General features: G+C 42.4%; 2 protein-coding genes across 5 annotated transcripts; both read left to right on the forward strand.

Moving 5' to 3' along the window:
* Positions 1-1,610: 1,610 nt before the first annotated feature.
* Positions 1,611-14,088, forward strand: FUT11 (fucosyltransferase 11). 4 transcript variants are annotated; one of them, XR_007889250.1, is made up of 5 exons: positions 1,620-2,363; positions 3,632-4,257; positions 8,953-9,109; positions 10,614-10,696; positions 13,826-14,088. XR_007889250.1 is itself a non-coding variant. In XM_051616867.1 (3 exons), the coding sequence occupies exons 1-3, from the start codon at positions 1,620-1,622 to the stop codon at positions 9,098-9,100; spliced, it is 1,518 nt and encodes a 505-aa protein (XP_051472827.1). In that variant the 5' UTR covers positions 1,611-1,619; the 3' UTR covers positions 9,101-9,655. The 4 variants fall into 4 exon arrangements, 1 of the variants encoding a protein (XP_051472827.1); XR_007889248.1 differs by having other exon boundaries at positions 8,953-9,230; positions 13,826-14,086; XR_007889249.1 differs by lacking the exon at positions 13,826-14,088 and having other exon boundaries at positions 8,953-9,230; positions 10,614-11,541.
* Positions 14,089-16,736: 2,648 nt separating this feature from the next.
* On the forward strand, positions 16,737-20,410 carry CHCHD1 (coiled-coil-helix-coiled-coil-helix domain containing 1). The gene is made up of 3 exons (XM_051617871.1): positions 16,737-16,897; positions 18,015-18,133; positions 19,602-20,410. Exons 1-3 carry the CDS (start codon positions 16,756-16,758, stop codon positions 19,713-19,715), a joined length of 375 nt encoding a protein of 124 aa, XP_051473831.1. The 5' UTR covers positions 16,737-16,755; the 3' UTR covers positions 19,716-20,410.
* Positions 20,411-20,696: the final 286 nt, after the last annotated feature.

Here is a 20,696-nt window from a genome sequence, read left to right on the forward strand (position 1 = left end):
TCCTGTATTTTGCGGGAGGATGGAAGTGGGAAAGGCTAAAGTAGCTGATTCTTCCGTTACAGTCTAATCTTCTGCTGACCAAATTCAGTCACTTTTTTTTTTCCCCTCCTTAATCACAGTGAGCCATGATAAGAAATTCAGCAAGAGTCAACTAACAAAAGGTGCTGTTAAATCTCAATGTTACTTTACCTAGATGAACATTTTTTAATTTACTACCCCTTCTGAACTTTCATTTTGCAAAGACATTTCCATTTTCTCTAATAGCTTGAGTCAGATTGGGATTATTATTTTTTTCCTACTTTGGGAGGTATTACCTTGTGACAATGTTAACTTTAAGACTTCTGCAGTCTTAATTTTTCAGAGAAGTTGAGTGCCCATTTCAGAGTTAAGATACAGGGGATGCTGGGTGGGGTTGTTCTTTGTTTACCAACAGGAGAGTGGTAGTTTCAAAAATAAAGTTCAGTGTGAACTGGCAGTGTAATTTAGCCTAGAACATGGATATTGTGCAGTGTGCTGATAACATTACAACAATCTGTATGAAAGCACAAGACAATCATTGCTAAATATCCACCAAGCCTTACCTTGCTGTAGAATATTTTTGAGATTATTCTCCTACAGAATGTACATTGTGTCCAGAATCTGCTGTGGAACAATAACAATGGGCTTTGTGGATCCTTGTATATTAATCATGTGGAGTAAATTGTGCTTGTGGGTATTTTTGTGGCAGCACCCCTTCTGATGTATGTGGAAATTACTTTGCAGAGCACGTCTGTTGGCATTTTATCAGGACAGAAGTGAAGGAGCTGGTGGGGATGGTATGAGGTTGGGTAGTCTTTCTGTACTGTTGTGTGCTCCTGGCTCATGCCTGAGCAGTGTCAAGACCTAACAAGTCAAAGAAAAGCAAAAAGATTCCCAGGTTTTAACCTGTTCCTTATGCAGATAGAGAATACTTCTTTGCTTCTGTCCATAGTAGCTAATGTCCTGTATTAGGATTGATCAGTTTTAAGTATTGTGATTGGGATTCAGTTATTTCTTTAGGAATTTATTTGAAGCTTTTAGCAATTCCCTAACCGAATGGTAGTTCCAGCATACTTCTGTTGGATTTTTATAGTGTAGCCCAAACTCCCATTTACAGAATATTTTAATACTAAATGAGTTATGGCAGGTAGGTACAGTAGAGCAGCTTTGAGGGAGCTTTAAATCTACCTGTAGATATTTCTTAGAAGGAAAATTTCTGTTACTAAAACGTGTTTTCTGTTCCCTCCCTTCATGGTTTTCAGCAGGCGCTGCGCCCGCTCAGTGCCCCGGTAAAGCAGCTGGGGTGTTTCCTTGTCAGCTGCGGGTGCTGCTGACGGACGTGTCCTCGCAGCCGGATGCAGGTGCGTTAGGGGCAGGGTTTACACCAGCTGCAGAAATCCGCAAGTGCTGCGGTGGCCTTGCTCGCCTTGTGCTGTGTTGCGCTGGCCCACCCTTTCCAGTCGCGTTGCGGCTCCCAAGTGCCGGGATGGGGGAAGGGGCTCCCGGCGCGCCCCGCCTGCTCCCGGGCCCCCCCCCCCCGCCCGCCCGGCAGCGCCGCCCCGGGGCGGGGCCCTGGCGGCCTCTTCCTGGGCCGGGCGGGCATGGAGGGCGGCCGGGCGGGCCGCGCTGCGCGGCGGGGCCGCGCCTGGCTCTGGGTCAGCGTGGCGCTGGCCTGGGGCGCGGGCAGCGCGCTGGCGGCGGGGCCGGGGGCAGAGGAGGAGGCGGCCGGGCTGGCAGGCGCCCGGGAGCCGTGCGGGGCGGAGGGCTGGGCTCCGGGTGCCGTCCCGCCGGGCGCGGCCTTCGTCGCCGCCGCTTCATACCGCGGTCCCGGCAACAACGACACGCGGAGCAACAAGGCTCTGCCTATCCTGCTGTGGTGGAGCGGGAGCCTCTTTCCCCACTTCCCCGGCGACACGGAGCGGATCGACTGCCCGCGCGGCTCCTGCCTCGTCACCCGCAGCCGGCGGGCGGCCCGGCACCGCCGCACCAAGGCGCTCATCTTCTACGGCACGGACTTCAGGGCCTACGAGGCGCCGCTGCCCCGCCTGGCCCACCAGACCTGGGCGCTCTTCCACGAAGAGTCCCCCATGAACAACTACCTCCTCTCCCACCCGCCCGGCATCCAGCTCTTCAACTACACGGCCACCTTCCGCCGGGAGTCCGACTACCCGCTGACGCTGCAGTGGCTGCCCGGCGCGGAGTACCTGCGGGGCCCGGCGCTGCCGCTGGCCGAGAAGGACGCGTGGCGGCGGAAGGGCTATGCCCCGGTGCTGTACATGCAGTCCCACTGCGATGTCCCCTCGGACAGGGACCGCTACGTGCGGGAGCTCATGAAATACATCCAGGTAGGTGGGGTGTGCAGGGAAGCTCTGGCACGGCGTTGCTGCGGAGCCGGGCCTGCCGGGCCACCCACCTCCCTCCAGCTCCTCTTTTTAATGGGGTGTGTTTGTCCTTGTTTTTAGCCAGCACACGAATCGTAACGGGATGCATGCTGACTACGAGCTGGACAGAAAATCTAGTTGTATTCCTTCCCAAAGCATGGTCCAGACTACACCTTATGCCAGTAGGTAGGCCTGATGGTAGCTGTTAGTGATGGAGTTGGCCAGACTGGGGATGAGATTAAAGTTGGGCTAAACCCAGATAAGCTTGGTTTTGTGGACCAAGTGCAAGAAGTTGCTGAAATCTGTGGGCCTTTAAGTCATTGTACAGGAAGGTCATCCATTTGTAAGCCTTGCTCCCATTTAAAAGTACGGGCTTGAAGTGAATAGACAGGTTATGGTGTTTTGGGAATCTGCTCCTAATCTGCAGCGTGATAGGACCGTGTTATTTCTGTGCTGGTTTGAACTGCTGTGGCACAGCTGTTGGAGAGTGGATTTATAAACTGAAATAATGTTTCAGGCAGAAAAAAAAGTTTTATTCTTTTTTTACTTTGTAAAAGTTTTGAAGGGTAGTACATGTTTTTAGTCTTTATCTGAAAAGTCTTTTTCCTAGTTGTTTCTGATGTTTCTACTGATAGCAGTTTATTGTGCAAGTTCGTCATGTACTCAGCAGTGAAGCAAATACAAAATAATTTTTTAAATGTGACTGAATTGTCAAAGTATGAAACATATTTGAGATCAAGTGCCTTGTCTTCCATTTTTAGGCAGTATTCTTTTAGCTCTCTGCATCAGTTTTTCTTAGCCTAACAAATGGAAACTTTTTGCCAGTCTGCTGAGGATGGCAGGAACTGTGTGCAGTAACTCTTTGGAAAAGTAGTGGATCTCTGTTAAATAGAATCATGACTTTTAAATTAACACAGGGTTGAATGTCCTTCCATACCTCTCAGTTTCTGATTAATCTGGTCATAATTTTTGGGTGACAGCTTCCTTTCTGCACACTTCCCCCGAGAGTGTAGCATCATTTATGCTGCCTTTGAAACTGAGCAGTTGGTTTCTGCTGCTAGAACTGGGACTTTGGAATAGTCACAAGGGAAAAAACTTGGAGTCAAAGTGAAGGTAAACTAAGGTAGGTAGATAGGAGCTGATCAAAGTTAGGAATTTTACAGGAACTTCGAGCTCTGAAAACAAGCTCAAGCAAACATATCACTTTGTAAAGATGCCCATTGGTATTTTAGGTTGACTCCTACGGGAAATGCCTGCATAACCGTGAGCTTCCCAGTGAGCGACTGAGCGACACTTCTACAGCCACTACGGAAGATTCTGAATTTATGACTTTTATTGCCAGGTACAAGTTTCATCTGGCCATGGAGAATGCCATATGTGATGACTACATGACAGAGAAGCTGTGGCGTCCAATGCACTTGGGTGCTGTTCCAGTATACCGAGGCTCCCCAGCTGTGCGGGACTGGATGCCAAACAACCTCTCCATCATTCTCATAGACGACTTTGACAGCCCTCAAGAGCTGGCAAAGTATCTTGATTTCCTGGACAAGAATGGAGAGGAGTATATGAAGTATCTAGAGTATAAAAAACCTGGTGGAGTAAAAAATCAGTTCTTGCTAGAGAGCTTGGCGAGGCGGGAGTGGGGTGTGAATGACATGACTCTGCCCAATTATCTGAATGGCTTTGAGTGTTTCATCTGTGACAGGGAGAACACCCGGGTCAAATGGGAGCAGGAACACAAAAAGTCTCATGGGAAGATTCCAGCTCCCAGACCTCACATAGCTCAGTTCCAGCATATGGGATGTCCTATGCCAACCCCTGGTTTCGGAAGCGTTGAAGACCTCTCTGGAGGAGACAGGTAATGTACCAATACTATGCTTTTTGAAGGAAAAAAACCACAAAAGTAGCTGTAGCTTTTAATAATGCCCAGTACTTAAAGCATCTCTCAGTATATTTCCAGTTACACTTCCTGTTATGTCTTGTGGGAGTTATGGTAGTTCTGCTGATACTGGGTAACACTGAGGCTGAAAAAGGTTTGAACACTGGTGTTGGTTAGTGGCTTAATGAGAAGCATGAGGCACCCATAATGCTCTGTGACCTTGGGCCATGTGATGATGCTTTGTCTATCTTAGCCTCTTTGTTTGGAGGAGGGATGTTTTTCAGTACAGTGATGGTAAAGCACTTGGTAGCCCTTGGGTGAAAGAAGCTCTCTGCCTCGTTACAAAGTACAGTGTTAGGAATGATTTTGCCACAGTGTTGGGTAACACAGGCCTGGTTAACTCCCACTGGCTTTAGAGCAGAAGTTAGGCTCACCCTGAATACTTTACAGGACTTCTTGGGTTTTTGTGTGACAAAATCCTGCTTGTGTTGAAGGATGCCATCCCATTTATTTAGAAGGGGCCACACTGGGCAGAGAATACGTTGAGTAGTTTCTTGCCCCACTTTGTGCACAGGGATTGCAAGTGTTTCTGGAATCTCCCAGGTTTATAGCCCAGTGTTAACCAGTTCTGGTGCAAGCTGGCCCTGAAATCTGTCAGCAGGGAGTTAACCACACAAACCCTTAGACAGCCACTTCTGACAGGCAGAATTAAGTTTTGTTTGCATGGTCTGCTTAGTATTTATACATGCATTGGTACAAAAAAAATCAGTGCTTGTGTTCCCAACCTTGAATTTTTCCACTGACAGCGTTTGAAGTTGCAGTTGCTAGAAGGAAGGGTTCTTGCAGTTCATGAAATGTGTGCCCTTCTTGTAGTGTGTATTACTAGTGTAACAAGTTTGGATCCCCCAGGTTTATCATTTTTCTTTGTGTTGCCTGCAACAAAATCTGTCTTTTTAGGCAATTACTCAAGTGCATGCAGTTTGCTTTCTATGAGCCATCAGACAGCTGTCATAAAGAGAAAACATCAGCAGTAGCAGATCTTGCCTATGTTTGTAACTTCCACCAAAGATTTCAATGGTCTGATGTCAATCTCCACTGTAACATTCAATAAATTACTTTTTAAATTGGGAAGTTCTCATGCACTGTCCAGAAAGAAGTTGTCAATATACTCTATCCTAGTTTATATCAATATATATCTCTGTTAATAATTTCCTAGAATAAGAAATTTAGTGCTTCAGAGTATTAAAATGTTAGAAGAAACAGTATGTTGAAAATGTAGAACCCATAATTTCAAGGACACCCTCCCAGTTCCAAGTAGATATGAAGCTCAAAAATATTTTTTATTACATTATCCGTCCACAAAGAAGTACAAAGAATTTAGTAAGTGCGGGGAACTACTTCGTCCTATGTTTGGATACTTTCAAAAATGGCTGGCTGAAATTAAAAAAGGAAAGTAAGACTGAGGTCATTAAGGTTCTTTAGGAAATGCCTATTTCATAAAACTGAACGTTTGTCATTAAAAAGCTTTTTTCACAGTACAATTAATTCTCATATTTAGTAATTGAAAAGTTATGCTTGTAAGTAAAAGGGGCCTATAGTCCTTTGTGTTGGTTGCTCGATCTATTGGAACTTTTTTATAGTGATATTTTTTCTCAGTCTTGGTAGCAAAATGCACGTTTCCCTTGTAGTGCGCTAGCCAGCGTCCTACTCCATGAGAGTGTTCTCTACTTTTTCACAGATTTTCTTTTGCTTGAACAGCAGATGGTTGTAGAGAAGTACCTGTGAAGGCACTGCAAGGGTGACTGTGCCACTCACTTGCATGCTCAGATACTCCATTATTCTGTGCAGTGGTCATCAGCAAGGGGTTTTCAACAGTTGGTCCATAGTCCAAGCTACCGTTGCATCCCACAGAAGTTTCCGTGTCTCGTTCAACCATAGTGTATTATTCTTCTCATGTTTATAGACATGAGATGTGTCTGGAAGAATTGTACCAAGGAAGCTTTTACATCGTCTGTTATCTACTTTAGAAAGATAGGTGTCTATAACTTCTGAGGCATGACCAAGGGGATCTCTAGTGAAAAAGAGAAACAGTAGTTTCTATCTTGTAAGCATCTGAGCTTTCACTGTTTTATTTCCAAAATTGAACATGATTACTTAGAATTTTAAATGATGTGACAGTAACATAAAATTGCCACCAAAGTATTAGCTAAACATGCTCATATTTGTCAGAGTTTGAGAATAATATTATGCCAATGGTATGATCCATTTAGATTATTGTTTACTGAGCCAGTCAATTGTGTATTTTGTTACTTGAGAAAGCATTATCGTGGAAAAAATAAGCAGCCTAGTGGGGTTACAAACAATAGAATTTATGCAACATATAAGGTCTAACTATATGTTTTTATAGCAAGTGCCCGTTTACAGTACGGTTACCCTGTGCATCTGTGTGGTCTGTAACCCTTATTCCCAGATATAATTTGTATTTAGTGTTGACGTTCTCAGTTGACAGAACTCTGGCATCAGAATCTCTCTCTGTGTAGGTGTGTGTTGCTGGAGCACATTGTTACACCTTCACCTTGCTGTCCTTTAGCTCTAACTGTGGAGACATGGCTTGTCAATCCTTAGCTTGCAGCCTCTAGTATTGGGACTTTTGGATTTCTGGGCTTCATGCCCCATTAAACTTAGAAGAATGGCTGTGAAACAGCCATTTGTATGTGTTAAGTTATCACTATAATATATTGAATTCTTGACTGCTTTTTACAGAAAATAGTATCTGTTTAATAGGTACCAGAATATCCACGTATCCTTGAACTTCCACCCTTGTGAAGAGAAAAGTTTAATTTCTTTCATTGATAAAGATTCATTTTCCAAAAGTGTGAGGCATTTGAGAGGATAGCTGTAAGGTGACTGAATTATACCTTTTCAGTTACCTGAAGTTTTAATTTCTTTTGGCAAGTTCCTTTTTTTGTCAATGTTTGTTTATGACAAGAAAATTCATCTTAAAAGCTTATCAGATTTACCACAGGTACACTGTAAGGTGTAAAAATCCAATAGTCTGTCAGGATTAAAGTTGGATCTCTACCTCATGGTAATAACATTTCAGGTGTATGTAGTTGGTAGTTTCAGGATATTTGTACAGTCCTATTCACCTAGGGATACCAGTTTTTTCCAAGCTACAGAATCAGAGTGAAATTATTTTCTTAAAAAACAGTAACAGCAATGTAAAAATAAAAATAGTAAAGTGCCCTTATTTAATGTTTTTGACAAAAATCTTCACTTGGATACTGGGATTCCTTTCAGCGTTGTTTCTATAGAGTTCAGCTGGAAAACTTTTTCTTTTTCCTGTTACCTGCTGCCACTTAGTGTGGTGTCTACTACTTAAAGCAAGCATGCTCCTTTTCCTAACATGTGCCCTAATTCAGTGCTGTAAAAACAAGTAGCTCATGTTGGCAGTCTTTGAACAAAGATTAATGAATTTAGCTGTTAAGCAATGTGATCTCACAGTACGTGCATTTTACAAAGGAACCTTTTGACAGGCTTTTTTAATGCAGAAGCAAGCCTCTGTGATCCTTCATATTGTAATCTATGTTAAAAGTTTATGTTGAGGTCTCTGTTGGTGTACACTGCAGAAATGTCCCACTGTAGATGATGCTGTTGACCACAGAAAATTAATTCCCATGGCGTACAAGTTGTATGCTGCTCCACAAAATGTTTTTTACATGTCATGCATGTACATTTCTTTTGGTCTTCCTGGTGTAGTGGGTGAGATTTGCTTCTGAGCAGTGCAGCCGTGCTTGCTTTAATATGTGATTTATAACATGAAGGGCACTGTGCTTATTCCTGTGATAGGGAGGGAGAAGAAGCCAAAGCTCCATATGTAAGTTAACGGGTATTGAGTAACTCATATGAGTAGATTTAAAAAGAGCAGCATGTTTGGTTCTTCTTTTCAAAATTTGTGATGGCCTTATCTGACTGGGTAGCAGATATAATGGAGAAGAGATAAATAAATTATTGTAGTACCTTAATATAACACAAATGAGAGAAGTAGTCCATATGATGATGAACTGGAAGGGAATCGCTGAGGGTTTCAGTGATATAGTGCTATGAAAAGTTTCTGAATGTACACATTGAAAAAGAGCCTATGAGCAACCATGTAGTCTGGAAACAAAGTCAGGGTTGAGGTAGATAATAATTTTTGTCTCTGCTGTGTATCACCTGAGTTTGTAATAAGTAGCTGTCATTCTCTAATTGTTAAATGGTTTATCTTAAAAAAAAAATAATCAATTCTTAGGCAAACTGTTAAATACATACTGGACATGGAAGGCAACTACCAAAATTGTATAAGGACTCTGTGCTAGATTTTATTTTAATAGACATTTTTATTCTCTACAGTTAATAATTTCATCTCTTTGGTTAACACTGAAGTCACATGCTGGTATTTCCAGAATGTTGTAAAGGTAGCATTGAACTTGTATTTTCTGTAGACAATTTTCACAGCAGATTTCTCTAAATGACTTGGGAGTACAATGGCAAGATATAACGTACTTTGTCATGACCATCTCAGGGTCTATTTTCCTCATATGTGAAAGAAAAAACATGATTCAGTGCTATTACCAGCTGCAGACTCATTTGTTTTTTTAATGGTTTATGATTGTGTCTCTTTTTTTGTTTCAGTTGGAAAGAGATGTGGCTGCAGGATTACTGGCAAAGCCTTGATCAGGGTGAGGCCCTCACTGCTATGATTCATCGCAATGAGTCACATCAGGGAAGATTTTGGGACTATATGCATGAGATTTTCCTCAAGAGAACAAGGCAACACTGACCTATCTTTGTAAGAGCTTGATTTGAAAACTGCATTGAAAGCTGAGATTAGGAATTTTTACCTCGCTCCAAATGTTTGCCTTGAAATGGACTTAAAGCTTTCACAGAGACTATTTTCTCTGGTGCATTAAGTAAGTTTCTGTTTGGATTGGATTTTAGCAGTGGGATCTTAGCAACTGCTTTGATTTGAATTTCAGCTCCATGGTATGAGGCTGCTCCTGACTTGCAGGTGTCCACACACATGGGGAAAAAGAGGAGTTTACTCTCCTTTTGCATTTGCTATAGTTTTTGTGGCTTACATGACTTCAGAGGAACACCTCTTCAAACTCACGCTCAAATGCCCTCAGTTATTTCAGGGATTTTTTTTTTATTCTCCAAAATATTAATAGCTTTTTATAAGTATTTTATCAGTCATTTATTCTTCTCACTAAGGTGTACTTTTAGCTGCTATTAACAAATGGCTTTTCCAGTGAAGGAATTACAGAAGACAAATGTCTGTGGAAAGCAATTGTGCCTTATGAAATTACAGCAATAAAGTCACTTCTCCTCAAGGAAACATGCCTCAAGTGCTCATACTTTTCAGGCTGACTGAATACCTATGGGCAGGTCGCTTACTGCCTAATTTTCCTCTTTTGCTAACTTTCCAGGTGATACATACAATGGGATGAGAGATTAAGTTATTTAATTTATAATTTCAACAAAGTATTTCATACCAGAAAGTGTATTGCCTGGTTTTGTGCAGAACTAGAGTAAAATTAGTATGCTTTGGTTCTGAAATCCCAGTCATAATCTTGTCATCTTGTTATCTTCTTAATACCAGAGATTCAGTGTCCTCTAATTTGTTCTTTTTGAGTATCTGCAGCTTTCTGCAAAGACAAATACGTTTTAACAATGGTGCCTTTCTGGATTGTTTCTGCAGTTTGGATAAAAACCTTGCAGTCTTCCTGTTCTGAAGTAGATAATCAGAACCAGGTGCACTGAAATGGTTTTGTATCTCTACTGATAATACAGTATGATCCTGGTCTGTTACTGGAGTTCCTAAAAGGGATGATAGGTGGATAGACCTTCCTGGTTGCATAGCATGTATCTCTTACAGAGACAAATGAAGTCCACTGTTCCCTGCTGTGTTAGGTACCTTTCTGAAATAATTGATCTTGCACTGGAGGGAAAATAATTCACTTAGTGTCACAGGTTTAAAAGCACAGGCAAATACGGCCACACTGCAGTGATGTCTCTAATGATATAATAGTATTTTATTTCTCCAGTTCTCGCTCTTCAGAAGTAGCTCCTGACTAAATAGCCAGGGTTTATCCCTGCCAAAGCAGAATATTGGTAATGAAGATCTTGAGTCTGTAAAATAATTTCCTTTTGTAAGGCAGTTGAGGCATTGCTGTGGGAAGTCTGAAGCTTGTTAATAAAAGTTAGGAGAAAATTACTTTGTCTGTTCTGTAATAATAGTAACAAATGGATCTTAAGTTACAATGCATTCATCAGTTTACATTCCTTTTTTTCAGTTACTCAGGAGGCATGAATACCTAAATGAACATACCTGATTTAGTTGTTGAAGTGGATTACTCAAATCACATTAAGATTACAGGTATGTGTGTTCAGGATTGAAGTGGCCACAATGCGCTTGAGAAGTAAATTAAGATAAAACAAATTAAGACTGCTCTAGTTCTGAATGTCAACTTCTACTGAACAGTTTAATGACATTTAAATAAATTGTCTGAATTAATGCCTGCAGTTACCTCAGATGATACTCACTTCATGTTTCTGTTCAGAAAGTCATTCAGTCTTTGACTGCATGGTTCTCTTGATTAGCTGTATCTCAAAACTTCTCTTATTCAAGGGTTTGTTGCCATAGTCAGAGAAATTCTGATCTTGCTTTTTGAACTAAACATAAAATATAAGAACCAGATACCAGCACGTTCTGCTTTTGCCATTTTATCCTGTAATTTAAGTAGATTTTCCTTAAGTGTGGGATTTGTAACTTGAGTCACGGTATTTGTTACATTTATCTGCTGTTGCCAAGACTAGACATGTTACATTGAATGTATTCTCCTTACAGGAGTAACAGGAGGTACAAACTTACGAGTATCTAGTAAACTAGATAAAAACTTACTCCTTGGAACCCTGATTCATTAATTTGCTAATTCACAGCCAAGTATTCCTTCTCCACTCCTTTATTATCTGTACTCAATATTTTACACTCAACAATCAACAAGTTTTTTGTTTGTTTTTTTTCTTAGTCCTACAGGAGGGTTTGGGGGTTTTTTGTTTTGGTTTGTTGGGTTTTTTTGTTGTATATGTATGTACTGCAGAAGGCTGGTGTTTTGAGTGTCATGACTGCTGCCAAGCCTGAGTATTTGTGAATGCTATATCCCTTCTTAATACAAGTATGAAAGTAACTTTAGCACAGATATTCTGTGGTTTTGTCTTGAGTTTTTCAAAGTACAACTTCTAGTTTGTAGCTAAGAGTAATGAGCCAGTTTCAATAGCTTTCTTTTCTGATTTTTCAGTGTTGTCCTAGGTTTAACTGTTTCGTAGTCTTATCTGCTACCACTCCTCACACCCTTCGTGCTCAACCAAGCCTGTTTTTCTCTTGTAACAGCAGTTTTTTCTGTGGTAATAGAACATACTAGCTTTATTGTCTCCTGTATGCCACAACATGTCCAACAGTGTGTCTGGTGCCTACATTGATATACTAAATGTGTTTCACTTATTGCACATGGTGTGCAGGAATTAAGGCTGAAGGGTTTCTTACAGTACACAGTATGAATAACTCATATGGCTGCCAGGCAAAGGGGCAGGAGAGGTGGAAATCCTCCCTAGCTACCTAAGGAGTTGTGGTTGTAGTTCTGTTCCAGGCTGCTGACTGACCTTCACAACATCCACTTTGCTGCACAGCAAGGACTGCAAAATGTTGACTAAAGGTGGTTCTACAGCTAGGGTTTTGCTTTCATCTCTCTCCTACTATTTGGAAGAGGCAGGAGGAGAAGCTGGGTGTCCTACCCTTGAAGAGTTTGAGATTAATTTACATAATACTGCATTTGAAAGGATTGCTATATAATGTCCAAGGACTGCTGCCAGTCTTAGCCAAAATTAATTCAATTTACAATTTTAAATGTCTTTCTACTAGTACAAGTATGTGAATACAGGCAAGGGGGAAGGTCATTGCAGCAACTATTAATATTTTGGAAAGAGGTTTCTGATCTCTGTTTTTGAGTGCTAACTGGATTTCTCACTTCACTGCTTTGAATCGAAACCAGCTAGGCAGTGGTTCAGTGTCATCACTTACATTGTGATTACTGGAAGGCTGATATGAATACTCTGAACAGTATAAACAACATCTTTCTTCATTAAGTTCCTATAGCACAGGTGTCTGTACTTGCAGAAACACAAAACTGAGGCTGAGAGGTTAAATATATAAAATACTGAAGATGATAAAGATAAAGCTCTCTAAATCTTTTGGTAGGTTTCTACTACCTAGGGTGAGTCACTTTGCTGCTTGTCATGCATTTTTCCTGTTTACTGTGTGACTAGAGAGAAGATTCCAGAGCTGTCAGTATAGCTTTATTCACTAGCATTAATGTTCTAAGAATAGTTCTCATTGCTGCTTATATGAAATGCTAGTAGGTTCTATTGGTGCTGTGTCTAAGGACTGACAAGCTAGGGATAAATATATACCCTCTGAGAGATGAGAAACAAGTGTCGAATAGAAGATTAAAAATTTAGCAATCCATTTAATTGCATTAGACAAGCTGAAATTCTCATTCTCCTGCAAAAACTGATACCAGGTGCTGCCTATTTTTCCAGTAAGAAGCTGGGTATTTTATATACTGAACCTAGTAGTCTCTTTTCTGTCCTTTAACAATGACTGCAATATCTAGGAATTAAATAACCTCACTGAAAAATATTGATTCAATACCTATCAATACACTGATAATATCTAGAACCAAAAAAACCTGCCTTTTCTTATTTCTGTCACTGTAGTGACTTTCAAACTGAAGGATTTCTGAGTCCCCTGTGATGGTAAGTAGAACGAGAGCCAAGCAACACTGGATGTGTGCATTTGGAGGGAAAGGAGAATGAGATTCTTTCTTTGGAAGTGATCTGTAGAGTGCAGCAGCTGGAGAATCACAGCAGAAATGCCCTTCTTGCACTTTGGCAGAGGGTAGTTTTAACTGGTGTGGAAGAACAAATAACTCCTAAAGTACTGGGAACAGGATAAATTTAATTGAAACACAGTGATCAGGGCATCACTGTTTAAACATGCTTTGCTGTGTTAGACAAGCAGTCATCTGCCTTACCATTCTTGCATATTCACTCTTCAGCCATTGTCCCAAGAGAGCCACTCCTTAATGATTAACTGTCATGTATTTGTTTGGATTTAATTAAGATTGTTGATGGATCTCCAGACACCTTCTGAGAAGGTGTATTCATCAGGAACATAGAGGGTGACAGGTTCCTTCATTTTTCCCAGAGACTTCTGCTGACAGGTTGAAATTAATCAGAGACAAAATCCAGCTGAGCCAAAGGCTGTGTCAGGCTCCAAGAAACTGCACTTCTCTTGTGATTCAGTGTCTCAGAGCTGGCACTGAGAGATACATGGCCCTGCAGAGTAATTAGGAAGAGTGGAGAAGAATGGAACTGCAGGATTTGTTCCAGAGCTCCAACACGACTGGCATTTTAATTTGTATGCTGTTATATACATTCTTTTCTGCAGAAAAGACTCGTCTAATGTTGAAGTGTCTCAGCTAGAGATGGTTATTGGGGATCTTGGAATGGATCGGAGCGGATCATGGTACTTTGTGACATCTCTGAGCAAATAAGGAGGCATCAGGTAATTTGCAGTGGAACAGGCTGGATTTGGGTAGATCTGTGGATTGAGGATGGCAGCTCAGAACTAGTCAGGTGTACAGAATAATGCATCTGACATGAGATAGCCCAAGATAAGGTCGGCTAGCATTGGAGTTGGGGCAGGGAGTGACATTTTGGAAAAAAATTTAACTAGCCAAAATGCTGGTTAGCATTCAGCTTTAACTGAATGTTGATCCAATTAAAGTAGTTGTAAAGGCAGTTACAATTTTACATGTTCTTTACGGTTGTACATTGAGGATACACAATGAAGTATCTGTGGGGTTCATTTGTCAATGTGTTCAGGGAATTGGGTTTCTGACTGTCCCTATAAAGATGGCACTTCTGTCTCATCCATTAGTGACTCTGTGCTATCAGCTATATAAAATATGGGCCATAAAGAGACTTGGCTTCTGACTAACACACCTCTTCTGTAGTTCCACATTCTCCCTTAAAACAAATTTTTGTGTCTTGCTTCATACATCTCTGTATGTTGTGTGCAGACACCGTCACATACGTTGTTCTGTCTGCTCAGAAATTTCTTAGGCTGATGCTCCAATCCCAGGCTGAATGCCAAAAAAAGAAACTAATGCAGACAGCAGTAACTGACAGGAAGCTATTACAATTCTCCTTGTGTTGCTTGCCTTTTTCTCAGCCTTCCCTCCTCCCCATTTTTCTTATAATTACTTAGAAGAGGGATCAGCTTTTGAAGGTGAACGTATCTGAAGGTGCTGCCACCATTAGCTAATGTAATTTAGTAAAAGGGAGGTTGATTTAGAGGGAATGCAGCTCAGCTTATCTTACATCCTAGCATTTGCATCTTTCCTTGTTACTGTTCTTGTGGAAGTCTAGTTAGTGATTGCAGCAGGCAAATGTAGCAAAGTGGGTATCAGTAGGGGTAACCAGAAGAGGCAAAACCAAGAGCAGCTGAACCTCACATGAACTGGAATGCTGAAAAAAACAATCTCCCTGTCTTGAATTTGCAAGGTCTCTAGTGTTGAGAGTTGCAGGATTCAAGTCCTTTACTAATTTGAAGATGTCAGTTTTTCTTTCTTATCCACTAGAAACCAAGCTAGGATGGTAGCTCATTTCCTGTCCTCTCAGAAGAAACAGAAGTAGAGAAACATCCCTCTTACCAAAATGTTTCAGAACTACCACACAGATGTCTGAATTTGGAGCTAAAGAGATGGAAATTTGCTTTCAAGAAGACCAAAAGAAGTATTTTGCTTACTTGAAAATGTCTTCTCATATTCTTTAAGCTGGACTCTGAGAAAATACTATTTTAACATTAACAAAAATACAGATTCAGACATAGCAGAATACATATTCAATCAGATGCAGTAAAATTTAGTAATAATACTGAGAATAGTCTGGTATAGATCCAGTGATGTTTATATCAAGGTAACAGAGTTTCCAATGTCATGTTAACTTCCCTGACAGTGCAGAGGCAAATGGAGTGCTGGTTTTTGATGTCTGTACCTAGGAGGTTGAATATATTATTTTCATCCAAAGCAATGTGCCATAAAATTGTTTCAGCGTTGCTGTGGAAGAAAACTGATTTTTCCTATGTTCTCCAGTGCACAAGGGAAACTGATGGTGCCTGAAGGAGCCCTGGTATGGTGGTAGGATGGCTTAGTGACCACTATATGTCAAGCATCTGAGTATTTTAGGTCCCCAGTACAGTATCTTTACTTCTCAGTTCTTTACATGTCCTTTGTCCCTCATGCTGTGCACCCCAGCCCTTGACATGTTACTGTGCCTCCTGTTACGACCTGGCTTTTTCAGCTGGAGACATCCAGAACCAGCCAGATGAGTTGAAGTCGTCCAGAGATTTAAGTCCTATATTAGGAAGAAAACTTCTGGGAACAAGGGGTTTCTCCACTACTGGGTACAAGGCTGTGAGAATACAATCATGTCAGAAAAAAGTTTCAGTATCTTCATGGAACACAGGGTAGGAACAATGCAGGAGAGATCCAGCTGTTAGTATGTGATGGGGAGAGATGAGGGGCCATGTGGATTGTCAGTTGCTACTGGGTGGTTCCTTGTAACACAGAAGCTGTGAGAAGTTCAGTTTTCACAGCCTTTGTCTGGAGAGCAGGATTGTGTGTATTCAAAGACACCTTTATTTTAGCGATGAAAGTTATCAGTCCTGTAACACTGACAAGCTACTTCACTTGTTCATTCTTATCCTTTTTGACTCTCTTGCATTGGCTGCCTAAAAACCCACCTTCCCCTCAACATCCCCACCACGTTAGTATTTCCCCATGTATCTTTCTAGTTCTTATCGCCTGCCTTACTGGTCAGATGAAGAGAGGAGGGAAAGAGACTGCTGAAGTTCTTCTAGTAGTTCACTCTTACACGAGTTACATTTCCGAGGTTCTTGTGTGTTATTACAGAACGGCTGAATTTGGCAGGGAGCTCCCCAGGCCGCCTAGCCTGACCGCTCTGCTCCGTCCGGGCCAGCTGCGGCCCTCGGGGCGCGCTCCGGGGGGCACGGTGGGGAGTTCTGTGGGTCCTGCCTTCATGTTGCCTTTGTGGGGTGCGCGGTTGCGGCTCTGTGTGTTTTGCTGAGTTCTTGGCTGTGTGGGGTTTTTTTTCCCTTGGGTGTGCGGTTGGAGTCCGTGATCTTAGTGGTCTTTTCCAACCGCGACAGTTCTGTGATTCTGGGGGGAAAGCGGGTGACGCCACGGCCGGGCGGGCCTGCCGCGCCCTGCCATGACGGCGCCGCCCCCGCCGGCCGGGCCTGCCCGCGGGCCGCGCTGCGCAGGCGCCGTGCGGGGGGCGGGCCCGGCGCGGAGCATGGCGGCGCCCGGCTACCCGGCCTGGGTCACCCGCTGGGTCTCCGGGCAGTGGCGGCAGAAGAAGCGGCCGCCGGTTATCCGCCCGACACGGCCGCTGGTGCTGGCCGACAAGGTAGCGAACCGCAGGGAGCAGGCGGGAGGTGAGTTGCGGCCGCCAGGCTGTTAGACGCCCCGTCCCCGCGGTGGCGCGGCCCTTCAGGCCCTGGGGCCGCCCGTGTTCCCGGAGCTGTCCCGCCGCTCCCCTCGGCCCTGCCCGAGCAAGGGGCGCTGGAAAGGGCCTTGTGCCCCGGGGGGCAGCAGAGGGTCTGTGCTGCAGCGTGAGCACACACGGCGTTTTGAAAAGATTACTTTTTCATACAATGACCCGAAGAAGGCCAATGGCATCCTGGGGTGTATTAGAAAGGGTGCGGTTAGTAGGTCAAGAGAGGTTCTCCTCCCCCTCTCTGCTGCCTTGGTGAGGCTGCATCTGGAGTATTGTGTCCAGTTCTGGGCCCCTCAGTTCAAGAAGGACAGGGAACTGCTTGAAAGAGTCCAGCGCAGAGCCACAAAGATGATGAAGGGAGTGGAACATCTCCCTTATGAGGAAAGGCTGAGGGAGCTGGGTCTCTTTTTAGTTTGGAGAAAAGGAGACTGAGGGGGGACCTCATCAATGTCTGCAAATACGTGACGTGCAAGTGTCAGGAGGACAGAGCCAGGCTTTTTCAGTGATGTCCAGTGACAGGACAAGGGGCAGTGGGTGCAAACTGGAGCATAGAAGGTTCCATGTGAATATCAGGAAGAACTTCTTGACTGTGAGTGACAGAGCACTGGAACAGGCTGCCCAGAGAGGTTGTGGAGTCTCCTTCTCTGGAGACATTCAGAACCCACCTGGACACGTTTCTGTGTGATGTGCTCTGGGTGACCCTGCTCTGGCAGGGGGGTTGGACTAGATGATCTTCCAAGGTCCCTTCCAACCCCTAGGATTCTGTGATTCTGTGGTGTTCTATATGGGAATCACACATGTAAGACACTTTGTTACAGCTCGATATAGCATCTATCTTAATAATTCAGTCAGATGTTGGATGGCCGCAATGGTTCTGCTCTGTGCTAGCAGCATCTTCTCTCTGCAAAACAGAGATGAGATCTTTACTTCAGTGTAACTTTTTCTCACCTGCTTCTACCCCATCTTAAACTACTTTCTACAGATTAATGTGCCGTGGAGGCTGTTAGCATGAAATCCCAAACACCTGAGATTTTGGGTTATGTCTCTTTTTCTAGAGGCAACATGCATTACGGAGATGTCAGTAATGATGGCCTGCTGGAAACAGAATGACTTCAATGATGCAGCTTGTGCTGAGGAGATCCGGATGTTCTATGACTGCGTGGCAAAGGCAGAAGTAATTAACACCTCTTCTGTGTTCTTAAAGGCTAGTAGCAGGGAAAGAGGAAGTCCTCAATACTTTTTTGTGTGCCAACAATAATGATGTTCTCTGAACAATGTGACTGATGTTGTAACTCATTTGAGCTGTAGGGGAGATGCAGGATGATGTAGGTCAAGCATGCTGTCCTCCCTTTTTCAATGCAGAAGTCAGATTAAAATAAAGGACTGTAGGAAAGGGACTGGATGTCTGGTATGTTATAACCAAGGATGGAAAAAAAATAGTTACATCTAGTCCTTCTTGTGTTGTCAAATTCTTGTAGTAGAGCTCAGTTGCTCTCAGTTAACCCTAACCTATGCCATTTCTTTTGATTTTTAAAACGTTTTAATCTCTAATGTTTCAGCACTACTGGAGCAATAATAGTCACTGCTCTTCATATTCCGTAATAGTTCAGGATGAGGGAGAGTACAGTTTGGAGCTCTTAAGTAGCACAGCGATTTCACTTATAAACCATAGTATTACCTAGAAAGGTTGGACCAAATGATCCTTGAGGTCCTTTCCAATCTGGTATTCTATGATACTATGAAATGTGGATTACATTGTAACTGGGGAGATGTACAGTGTACGTAAGTTTCCACAACTGCTCTGATTCATAAAATTAAGAAATGGCTCATTTAGGTACTGATCCAATACCTGTAATATCTATACAGTGGGGGAAAAAGCAGGTTAGGATTTCCACATCCCAGTCTCACAAATCTGTAAATACTTCCGTACTTGCACAGGTGAGGGTGAAGACAAGATGGTAGAGAAATAACCAGTGGTTTCAGTAATCTTTGTAACAAACAAAATTTTCAGGATACATGAGGTAGCTATAGCTATTCTTGGTTCTCTGAAAATAAGGAGTTATTTTAGGCTGTTTCTGCTGTAGAAGGCTAGACATTTTCTTGAAAAATAAATTTCATATTGTTTAGTAATTGGAGGTTTCCAGCTGTAGGATAAACTTGAAAACAAGTCAGTTTCAAAAGTAGACTAAAGGTACAGACGTGTACTAAACCTGTCCTTAAACTGATTTCAGGTTTCTGTTTTTTGGGTTCTTTCAGTAATAGTGATTTACTGTTGCTGTTTGAAAGCATAAATGAAAAATTGTCCACAATTTATTTGGTAGATTACAAAGGAAATGAATAATAGAAAGTAAAAAGAAAAAAAAATCTGCATTGTTACTATAGTTTATAATATTGTTAACTAAGAATGGGAAAGAATATAACTTTCACAGGTCATCAGTCATTCATTAATTACACCATTTAAAGATAATCAGCTTTTTAAATTCTTGTTAGTATTGAGCCAGGTGGTATTGTAAGTGTTCCTTAAAGAAACAGCATTATTCTGAAAAGAACTTCCCAGTACAATTAGTAGTAGTCTTTTCTGGTGAGTGTCAATTCTGCAAATAAACAGAGGTAATACCTTGAAGTTTCTTTTTCTGTTTCAGAAGGAGCGCAAGGATCAAAATGACGAGGACATGCTGTCACCCAAGGGAAACTTAACTTCAAGCAAAGTGAACAAGCTCCTGAGGAGGTTTCCTCAGGCCACGCGTTATGTGTAATGTGCTTTGCTAAAGGGACTGCAGACAAGCAATTAAAGTTGGAGACTTTTGCAAAAAAGTGAAAAGCAGACTTGAGTGAGCATTTGATGTCAGGTGTTATCTGTCAGCACTGCTGCATGGATATCGACTGCACCTTTGTTTCCAGAGTGAAAAACGCCCATCTTGACCATCAGCTGACTTTGTTAATGAGGTTCTCGGGTCTTGCAGTCTTAGGGTTTCTGCAGTGTACTGTTCAGTTGGCCACAGTGTGGAGTCAGATCTTCACTGTGAAATAAAATCTTCTAGGAATGCATGTAACTGCCTTTTCTGACAGTTAGGGGGTGACTTTTCCTCATGTGTAAGGTTTCTGCCAAGCATCTGACCTGCTATCAGAAAGTGCTCAGGCCCAGCCATGGAGCCAACCACCGATAGTAATCTCATGACTTGTAGTTCTGCATTGTGTATACACAGTTTGGTTCCTCTTGAAATTTTTTTAATTCCTGCTGCTGTACAAGAAGGCTGTAGAATGAGGAAGAAGTCTCCAGCAAAGTACCTTCTTAATACACAGTACATTGGTAAGGATCAAATAGATTTTTAATGGAGAAGCTTGTGGTTTAGGCCCTCTTGATTTGTAGGTGGGAAAACTATGGTGCCATATCAGAGCTGTTGTGTGTACTATAATAAAATAATGCAGGACTGTTGTTTACCCTGGGCAACTCAGTCTACAAGAAAATGTTGCATTGTTTTGGTAAAACTAAAACGGGGAAAGTTCAAACATGGACTGATACTGAGATAATGCAAGTAACTATTAGTTTTGATTTGTTATTTTTTCACAAGACTACCACAAAACTGCAGGCACGTTCCTGCTGTTTTAGGACCAGTACCTAATTGGTAAGAAAAATGTAGTGACTCAGATAACTAAGAATATTCCACTGATATCAGTAATTCTTTGGGGCATGAAGATAAAGCAAGAGTAAGAGAAGAGTCAGGCACACACAGACT

The sequence above is a fragment of the Apus apus genome, chromosome 4, assembly GCF_020740795.1.
Source record: "Apus apus isolate bApuApu2 chromosome 4, bApuApu2.pri.cur, whole genome shotgun sequence".
In the NCBI taxonomy this organism is placed as follows: Eukaryota; Metazoa; Chordata; class Aves; order Apodiformes; family Apodidae; genus Apus; species Apus apus.